At 48.4% G+C, this 10,410-nt stretch overlaps 1 protein-coding gene across 1 annotated transcript; it reads left to right on the plus strand.

Moving 5' to 3' along the window:
• The first annotated feature begins 2,220 nt into the window (after positions 1-2,220).
• On the plus strand, positions 2,221-8,613 carry LOC141022997 (uncharacterized). The gene is made up of 3 exons (XM_073499301.1): positions 2,221-4,518; positions 4,600-5,096; positions 8,575-8,613. Exons 1-3 carry the CDS (start codon positions 4,254-4,256, stop codon positions 8,611-8,613), a joined length of 801 nt encoding a protein of 266 aa, XP_073355402.1. The 5' UTR covers positions 2,221-4,253.
• The last annotated feature ends 1,797 nt before the right edge of the window (positions 8,614-10,410 follow it).

Raw genomic sequence — 10,410 nt, forward strand, 5'->3', positions numbered from 1 at the left:
CTTCGATCTTCTCCTCTATTCCTTTCTTCTTCTCTTTTTATTTCTTCTTCGTCTTCTTATTTTTTATCAAGTATGTCGTTGTCGATATACCCCCTCCCCGATAACATTATTTTCCCATGTATGTATGTCGTCGTTGTCGATATACATAACTCCCACTACTAGGAAAAGGGCTATAGATGGAATGGCCACTAATGGCGCACCAGACATGTGGTGCGCCATTGCTATATAGCAATGGCGCACCATGTGCTGGTGCGCCATTAGTGTGAAAGACACTAATGGCGCACCAGACAAACGGTGCGCCATTAGTAACAATTTTTTTTAATTTTGCCAGACATACTAATGGCGCACCAGGACATAGTGCGCCATTACTAGTTGTAACTAGTAATGGCGCACCAGCAACATAGTGCGCCACTAAATTTTTTATTTTTTTTTTACTTTTTTGCAAAACTACTAATGGCGCACCTGGTGCAGTGCGCCATTACTAGTTTAAGCTAGTAATGGTGCACTGCTCCCCGTGCGCCATTAGTGTATATTTCATAGACACTTGATCTCGATCCCCCTCCATCTCGCGATCGCTATCCCACCTCGCCAAATCCGGTCCCCCTCGCCGCCAAGCACCCCCTGCACCCTCTACCCCGCTCCACCGGGCGCCGCCGCCGACCCCCCGCACCCTCCCCCGCTCCACCGCCGCCGACGACCCACCGCACCCTTCCCTGCTCCACCGCCGCCGCCGACGACCCACCGCACCCTCCCCCGCTCCACCGCCGCCGACGACCCACCGCACCCTAGCTCCCCTGCTCCACCGCCGCCGATGACCCACCGAACCCTCCCCGGCCCGCTCCACCGCCGCCGACGACCCCCTGCACCCTCTCCGGCCTGCTCCACTGTCACAAATGAATGCTATAGCTAATTCCTCCCTCTCCCTCGCCAGTCCCCCTTCGTCCCTCTCCCCCGCGCCAGTTCCTCTCCGTCCGCTCCCAATCCGCGCCCCCGCCGCCTCCCTCTCCCCATCCTCCCCTCCGACCCCACCCCACTCTCGCCGGAGCAGCGCCGCAGGGCCGACACCAACCTCGCCCTCGCCCGCGCGCGCCGCAACCTCCGCCTCGCATTCAACAGCTACACATTCTACACCGAGGACAACGACATGAAGAGCGATGGTTATCAGAACTCCGGGGTAACGATGGAATCCTACACCGGTAACGACAAGGACAGAGCACCCCCCGCAACCCCCGACGACCCACCGCACCCTCCCCCGCTCCACCGCCGCCGAGCACCCCCCGCACCCTGTTTTTATAAAAATTATTACTGTTTTTATAAAAAAATATTACTGTTATGATTTAAACAAGTTTCAACATATTTAAACACAAATAAATATCAAACAGCATTTTAAATGCATTTTTTATAAAAATTATTACTGTTTTTATAAAAAAAATATTACTGTTATGATTTAAACAAGTTTGAACATATTTAAACACAAATAAATATCAAACAGCATTTTAAATGCATAAAAAAAATTGGGGAGCCTGGGAATCAAACCCAGGACCTCCTAGTGTGTGTGCTGCGTGCTGACCAGTCGGGCTAGTGGGCGTGTTCTGATGGAGATAGGGTTAGGTGGGATATAACCTGACCAGTCGGGCTAGTAAGTAAAACAAAATTCTAATGGCGCACCAGGGGGAGGTGCGCCATTAGAATCGACGTACTTATGGCGCACCAGGGGGAGGTGCGCCATTAGAATTTTTATACTTGTTCCCCTCGCACTGTCGCCTCCCTCCCTCCCTCGCTCGCCAGATCCCCCACTCCTCGACCCCAACCGTACGCCGCCGCCCCCTTGCTCCGCCCCCTCCGTCCGCCGCGCCTGCACGCCGGCGAGCGCGGCCCCGACGCGCCCATCCTGCCTGCCCCTGCCGTGCTCCGCCACCGGCCCCTGCTCTCCTTCGACCGCGGCGAGCGAGGACCCGGAAGAGCTCGGATCCCGACCGCGACCCCTTCGCCGACCCCGACCCCGACCCCTCCGGCGACCAGGTACCTCTCCTCCTTCCTCCTTCCTCCCTCTCTCCACCATTCCCCATTCCCTCCCACCTGTCCAGCGCTGACTCCATCACCATGGACTGACTCCCTCGCAGTCGAGATCCGCCCCGTCGACGTCTAGCAGCCCAGCTCGACCTCCAGCCACTCCAACTCCCTGGTGCGCCAAAAAGGTGGCAGCTCGTAGGTAATAACACAGAAGCTCAAGGTGACCAGGGCTCAAGGTACTAACACAGAAGCTGACAATGGCCCATGCTCTAGTTCTGTCCATTCTCTACCACTTCGAGGGTAACTTTGAATTTCAGAAATTTCCGAAGAAACAAAATATGAACTGTATGATACAATATAGAGCAGACTTGGTGAGTCAAGTTTTAGCTCCTTTCTCCGAACTTCATCTCATAGCTGACAGTAATCCAAGGCCTGAAATGTCGAATAATATTTTTCAGATAAGTTAAGAAGATCATAGGGCCTCTGTATTTGAGAAATGCACACACCCATATTGTGAAGACATATCAAACTAAAAAACAATTGCGAGCACTTTAAAAGAGGGTCCTCTGTTTCTGTTATTTTCTAATTCACTATGACCACTTTGCACACACGCAGATGTAATCAACATAACAACATCTGTATTCATCAACCTCTGATATGGATATCATACTCGTGTATTCAGTGATGGCCTAGTGTACACAAAAGTCAGTCACACACCAAACATTGGGAATGCATAGCCTGTTGGAGTATTCCTTCTTGAGCCAGGCTCGTAGCCTCGTACATTGCTTTCAGTATGGGTGTAGAATCTCTAGCAGATAGTTCACTAGTATAACAACAATGGTCATTGTTTAGTATTTGGCACTTCTGTTTAGGTTAAAACAATGTTATTTTTTTGTTCTTTTGCAAAGATTAGAGTGCAGCAGCCCTGTAGATTGTGATTAATTACTATATGATTCAGTTCTAAATATTTTGTTTTATGATCCTAGTGCAAAGGAATTCATATTTTAGTTTACATCTGTCTATGTAGTGTGTTGTGAAGGCCAAGTTTGAGAAGTGGTGGTGTCGCAGAGCAATCCTCTCCCTTGACAGGTACAATGTCCACTCTTCCACATGTCTTAGTTTTTTTAATGCAATTGCTTCATTGCCATATTACATCATTAACTGTTATATATTCCAAATCGTGCAAAACTTCAATAGGGCAAACCTTATGTGATGATACAGGTTGTTAGTTGCTACTAGAAAGTGTTGAGAGATATTAAAGCGGTGTAACAATTGCTGTCGGGTTTAGCAACTGATATCTTTTTCATCTCCTTTTGCACTGCTTACATGTAAGGTATTGTAGTTTAGGTGCTTCTTTCACCAGCTGCAAAACAATGCAGCTGGTGCTTGATGCATGTGTAATGCATGCATAATGCTAGTAAGCTCCTGTTATGGGTCTCAAGCATGAATGTACCCCAAGATTTCTATTGGAACTGGACATGTGTTAATGCAATTAGGTGCTTCTTTCACCAGCTGCAAAACAATGCAATTTCATACGTTTTCACCAGCTGCAAAACATCATAAAAATACCATTAGGTACTTCCGTAAACACAAAAATAGAAACAATGCAAGACATGGCTTGTCTCTGATCCTCTGTTTTCTTTTTTCATTGGTTGCATTTTGATCCTAAATGTCAATCAATAAGTCTATTATTAGGAATCAGCAAAGTTGATTATCTATTCTACATAATTTCTAATCTGATGTTTGCATTTCCTAACTGTAGCATTTTTTTCTCAGACCAAGGCAAATGAAATCGACTAAAGAAAGAAATAGCATTTACCAATTACCACTAACCATGGCACTAATGTTTCACCTTAGATCATATGTTTGTTCTCTGATACACATGTCGGAAACCTTCTAAACAACAACCTATTAATGGTAGTTGTTCTTTGTATTGTGGAATACATCGCATGTTTTATAAATGGGGTCAGATGTATAATTAGTCGATGTATAATCCTGGTACTAATTGGTCTCTTCTGCTGCTTATCAGAGATGGGGGGAAGCAGCCACCGCCGCTCTGCCTCACCGGAGTACGAGTTGGATGCTTTCGAGTTCTTCAGTATCATACTTGGGACTTCAGTATCAGCCACGAGGCAGGTATATAAAACGAGAGATCTCCCCTTCACCCATCTCATTATGATAACTCTGTTGTTTGCTACATCACTCCTTGTCCCAAATTGCAGAGGCTGCCTGACACTTTTATGAACATGCTGGGTGAAGATCCGCCACATAATGTGAAGCTCCGACAGGCCGGCAGCGGGGTTCGCAGGCTGTGGGACGTGGAGTTGGTGATCGAGGAGGGCCACATGTACCTGTGCCATGGCTGGGAGAAGTTCTACAGTGCCTACGACCTACGGACCGGGTACTTTCTTCTCTTCGGGTACGACGATGACGCCACAATGCTCATCGTGAAGGTTTTCAACACGACTATGTGTCGCATGCGCTACACTGACGACGAAGATGCCAGTGCGTTCTGCCTCTTCTTATTCCTCTACATTTGGCTTTGTCTCACATCGATTGTTAACGGCCATTGTTGCATTTGGACAGGCAATGGGAGCAGCAGCAGCGACACTGGCTACAGCCAAAGCAGCAGCGATTATGGTTGTAGCAAAAGCAACAGCGATTCTGGCTTTAGCGAAAGCAGCAGCGATTCTGGCAGCAGCAAAGACAGCAAGAAGGATGATCCGGACTGGAGTGGGGGAGAAGAGGAGCAGAGTGGGCCGCTGCAGGATGACGATGGGCATCAGGCTGAGGATGACCTAGCGCTGGTGGTGGCTGACCAAGGGCAAGAGATGGTGGTGGCTGACCATGGGCAAGAGATGGTGGTGGCTGACCATGGGCAAGAGATGGTGCTGGCTGACCATGGGCAAGAGATGGTGCTGGCTGACCATGGGCAAGAGATGGTGGTGGCTGAGGATGACCTAGCGATGGTCGTGCCCGTCCTGCCTGAAGGTGGCCTCGCGATGGTGGTGGTGCCTGACAATGACCACGCACCGGTGGTGGCGCCGGCGATCCCACAGCTGGGCGACATGACCACGCCAATTGTGCTAGAAGACTACATCCCACAGCTGCCTCCACCGCCTCGCCGCTCTTGGCGCATCAGGCTGAGGAAGGAGAAGGAGAAGAACAATGAGAACTGAACTATGTGAAACTTTTGTAATATGGTGTTGGATGGATAACGATGTTGGATGAACAATGTGAAACTTTTGTAATATGTAACGATGGAACTATGTGTTGGCTATGTATGTATATATGATGAAACTTGTGTGTTGGATATGATTGTTATATGGATGCTTGTTGTATATATATGTGTTGGATATCTCATATGTGAAATCGTGACCTGAGATTAAGAAAAAAACGATTTTTAAAAAAAAAATGCTACTAATGGCGCACTTCCATCTGGTGCGCCATTAGTATACCAGTTACTAATGGCGCACCTGTGGGATACTAATGGCGCACCCGTGGTGCGCCATTAGTATACCAGATACTAATGGCGCACCTGTGGTGCGCCATTACTAAAATATTCTAGTGGCATGGTGCTAGTGGCGCACCAATAGTGCGCCATTAGTAGGCAAAACTGGTGCGCCACTAGTAAGCCTTTTTCTAGTAGTGTCCCTCCTAGATAAATTCGACATGATGGACGGTCGATATTTATACCCCCTCTCGACCGTGATAACTTATACCACGGGAGCACCCCCCGACCCTCTCGCTCGAGCAAAACTCTCGAGGACACCCAAACCCTAGAAAAAAACGATGTCGGTCTCCTACCCCCTCCCGCCGCGCCCCTACCCTTGAAGCGTTGCCGAGGCCACCCCAAACCCAGAATAAGCTAGGTCTACGTTTGCACTAATATATCCACCTGCTGTCATGTTTGTGTAATAATTGCCATGTTGTAATATTTGCAGAAACAATGGAGCACGGACGAGACGAGCAAGCAGAAGAGGTGTTGGGGGACATAATCTTAGCCGGAGGTGATATCTTGTCGTATCTTAACGACAATGATGGTCTGGAAGAACAGGGTGAAGAAGCAGGCTACGGTGAGCGAAGAGTGGAGGAGGAAAGACATGATTGTGATGGCTCCGGTGACCCAATGCTGGTGCAAGAAGGAGCCCGTGGTGACGGCTCCGGTGACCGAACAGAGTCTGGCCAGGTAAATATATTAGTTAAGCCTGTGCTGACTAGCTAATTGATGCATTCATTGTTTTGGTATGTACACATATTAATTAACTCTCGTCTTTCTTCTTTTTTCTAGCCCTCCGGATCGAGCACAACTTCGGTAAAGAGACGAGGCCCGAAGAGAATGTTGCGCTCGGATGAAAGGTTTGAGATCACAGCAATCGCGCGCGACGGCCAACCGATTGAACCCATCCGGACAAAGGATGCATTTGCTGCTCAGTGCAGGGTTCTTGTTAGGGACAAGATCCCGATCAGCATCCACCAATGGTATAAGCCTAAGAAGGAAGACCCTGAGGTGTCTTATGTCAATTATATGCAGAAAGATGATCTTTGGACTGTGCTGAAGGCAAATTTCACCCTACCGCCAGAGGAGGATCCGGAGAAGCCAGTTAAAGAGCAATTAATCAAGTCTCATGCTCTTAAGAAGATGGCAGACCTATTCAGGAGGTGGAAGAATGAGCTGAAAACGTTTGTCGACAAAGAAGAGACACCAGAATTCATCGGCCGGTATGAGAAGATCAGAGATCACTGGCCCGCATTTGTGGCCCACAAGACATCGGAAAACAGTAAGAAGATGTCAGCGACAAACAAGAAGAATGCTGCGAAGAAGAAGCTTCACCATCGCACGGGGTCAGGTGGCTACCTCAAAGCCCGGCCTAAGTGGGCCAAGGCTGAGAATGATCTGCTTGATAAAGGGATCGAACCACAGACAATGAACTGGCTAGACCGTTGCCGGACTTGGTTCTTCGGGGCTGGCGGAAAATTGGACCCTGTATCAGGGAGGTGCGTTTGGACGGACGAGCTTTTGAGAATACCAGTCAAGAGGCTTCAGCAGTATATCGATGCAGCGCAGGAAGGGACGTTCGTTCCAGACAGAGAGAACGACGAGCTCACAATGGCCCTCGGGAATCCTGAGCACCCTGGACGGACACGAGGCACGCCAGGCTCCGTTCCGTGGAAGGCTGGTTTTCCGGACGTAGGCGGTTACAAATGCCAGGAGAGGAGGAAAAAAGTGGAGCAGACCCAAATTCAGAAGCTGCACGAAAGGGTTCAAGCGCTAGAGGAACGAGACGGCAATCGACATGCCGAAACTACCCCCGAAGCTACACCGCCATCGCAGCGGAGAAGCAGCGTGGCTTCCACCGAGCTGCTTCAGCCGGAGCATGTCTTGACGGCTCCTGCTTGCTACCCCGTGGATGCTATCACGGAGTCTCAACATTGCCACCCTATGACGCAATGGCAGAACTTCAAAGTCAAGGCGGCTGTTGGCTCTGTTTTACCTCCTGAACCCGGCGCAACCTAACACTGCCGGCCGATTCCAGAAGGATATGCTAGGGTGATGGTGGATGAAATAACGGAGGGATTTGAGGACCTCCGGCTTGACCACCCTACCGGTGAAGGGAGACACGTCTGGGATCTGCTCTGAAGACTCCATGCCTATGGCGGAAGGAGCTCATCAACCTTCCGAACTGGATGCCTCCGGTGAGTAACGGCACTCCGCCTCCTCCTCCGCCTCCTCCTCCGGCGAGTGATCAGGGCACTCAGCCTCCTTCTCCGGCGCATGGCGGCACTCCGCCTCCTTCTCCGCCTACGCCGGCGCACCAGAGCAGCCAGCCTCCTCCTTCTCCGCGTCGTCATCAAGGGCGGAAGAGACCCGCCGCCGCTCCGGCTGCTCCGGCGCGTCGTAGTCCTTCTCCTCCGCGTCGTAAGCAAGGAAAGAAGACAGCCGCTGCCGCTCTGTCTGCTCTGCTGGCGTCTAGCAGTACAGCCAGAGGCGGGAGGCAATAAATATTCGGTCCTTCTCTGAAGACTCCAGAGAAGTTACCATACGAGAGGACCGAGGAGGAAAACATGAAGATCGTGCGAGCCGAAGTGACGAACCTCTTTGAAGGGGTGAAAGAAAATATACATCCACCTCCGGAGGAGAAGGTAGATCCGGTAAAAGCGAAGCGCACTCTGGCTGCCCTGACAAAACCACCAAAGTCTCCGCGAGAGGCAACTATGAGCGCATTCTTGCAAAGACATTTGCCGAAGCGGAGCGGTTGGGAAGTACTGTCAGTGATCAAAGGTTAAAAGAACGACAAGCTGGGAAAAAATTGCCCAGCTCGGCGAACAAGCGAACCAATCGTGCCCCCCGCTCAAGGTGTCTAGCGACATCGTCGCTAATGTTCCGAGGATGGTGCCTGGTTATAGCAATCTTGGAGATTACCTGCCCGACGATGTACATTATGATATCTTGGAGGTGGACGAACACAAATACCATTACGGGAAGCCTCTCGTCAAAGATGAAAGATCTCTAACAACGATGATGCGAAGATTACATGATTGGTACATGAAAACCTGCAGAGAGTCTGGGGGGGCGAATACTTTGAAGCTGAGAGTTAAACCGGAGCATGACCTCGTTGGAATTGAACTGTTGAATGTACCATTTGAGGAGTTATTCCAGTTTTTCAATCAAAAGGCCCTCGATAAATCAACGATCACGTGCTACTGTCTGTAAGTAGTACTACTTCTGTCATTAAGTCTCTCTATATAGTTTAGCTCTTCCATTGCATGTATTTATAATTATCCTCACTATATTAAGCAGATTGAAGATCGCCGAATTGAAGAAAAGACAAATCGGTGATATTGGGTTCATTAACACAAATCTCATAGATGCAACTGAGGTTAAATATCATGCCGAAAATACCGAGGCCAACTTGCTACGATCGTTGGTAATAAATGAAAACAAAGATATAATACTCTTTCCTTACAACTTCAAGTGAGTATTACTGTCTTGTGCATATTCGGTTTCCCTTATTAGTCCAGGTTATAGTAATGTAATTGATGACTTATGCATGCGTGCGAAGCTTCCACTATATTCTCCTAGAGATTAAGCTTGAGCAGGGAGTAGTAACCGTCTTAGACTCGAGACGAAAAGATCCCCAAGACTATGCGGACATGACTCAAATGCTCGAGAAGTAAGTTAAATCGATCATTATCCACCATATCAGCAACTTTGTTCATTTCCTGATATCAAGTAATTATTTTCTTTGTCTGGCAGGGTTTGGATAAAATTCACCACAAAAGCTCCGGGACTGCCGAAGAAGCTGCAATTTAAACTCCCGAAAGTAAGTACTATAGTAGCATGTTCCGCACATCTCCTAGTGATTCAAGCGCTAGTTTCATCAATACCATTTAGCATGCTTGCTTATCAGTTTGATTGACCTCTATTTCTTGTAAAGTGGTTGTGGCAGGAACCCGGGAATAATTACTGTGGATAGTACGTTTGCGAGTCCATCCACTACACGACCTGTGAGTGGGGCTACTCTGACGAACAATATGAAGTGCGTAAGCAATAATATTCACAATTTTATTTTATTACCATCATTTGTGTTGAGTTTCATTTATTCATATATATATATATATATATATATATATATGTATTGACCCCCTTCTTCAAATTAGATCTTTCGGATCCGGGATGAACTCCTAGAACCAGATCGTATGCGAGCAATTCAAGAGGAATTGGCGGCATTCTTCCTTGACCACGTGATCGCTGAAAATGGAGAATACTATGTGGACCCTGTGTTCTTACAATTTAATTAGGAGATTATATTGTAAGAGATAATTATTGTATATATGTAGCCGGTAGTGTCGGATAGATATACGAGAACTTGTTGTTCAACTAATCTCTCATAGAAGGAGAGGTGGTCGATATCACTTCTCTCTGTATGCATATGTTCATGACGATCTTCTGTTTCCTTCATTTGCTTACTAGCTAGCGTGTCTAGTCCTCTCCATACGTATATAGTACGTAGCGTCGACCAAGTACGGAGATAAGAGAGGACACTTCTCTCTATTAATTAGCTAGCTAACACAATATATGAAACACCTAAATTAACCTCCCAAAACCCCCAACCCCTCCCCCCTTTCAAAAAAACAAAAACCCCAGGCCCTGAAATGCTGACGCGTGGATGCCTATTGGTCCCGGTTAGTGCCACCAACCGGGACCAAAGGCTCTCCTGCCTGGGCTCGCCGCACCGGCCACGTGGAAGCCCATCTGTCCCGGTTCGTGTAAGAACCGGGACTAAAGGGTTAGGGCATTAGTAACGACCCTTTAGTCCCGGTTCAAAAACCAGGACAAAAGGCCCTTACCAACCGGGACAATAGGCCCTTTTTCTACTAGTGCCTCATCTAGAT

The sequence above is a fragment of the Aegilops tauschii genome, chromosome 5 (assembly GCF_002575655.3).
Source record: "Aegilops tauschii subsp. strangulata cultivar AL8/78 chromosome 5, Aet v6.0, whole genome shotgun sequence".
NCBI lineage: Eukaryota > Viridiplantae > Streptophyta > Magnoliopsida > Poales > Poaceae > Aegilops > Aegilops tauschii.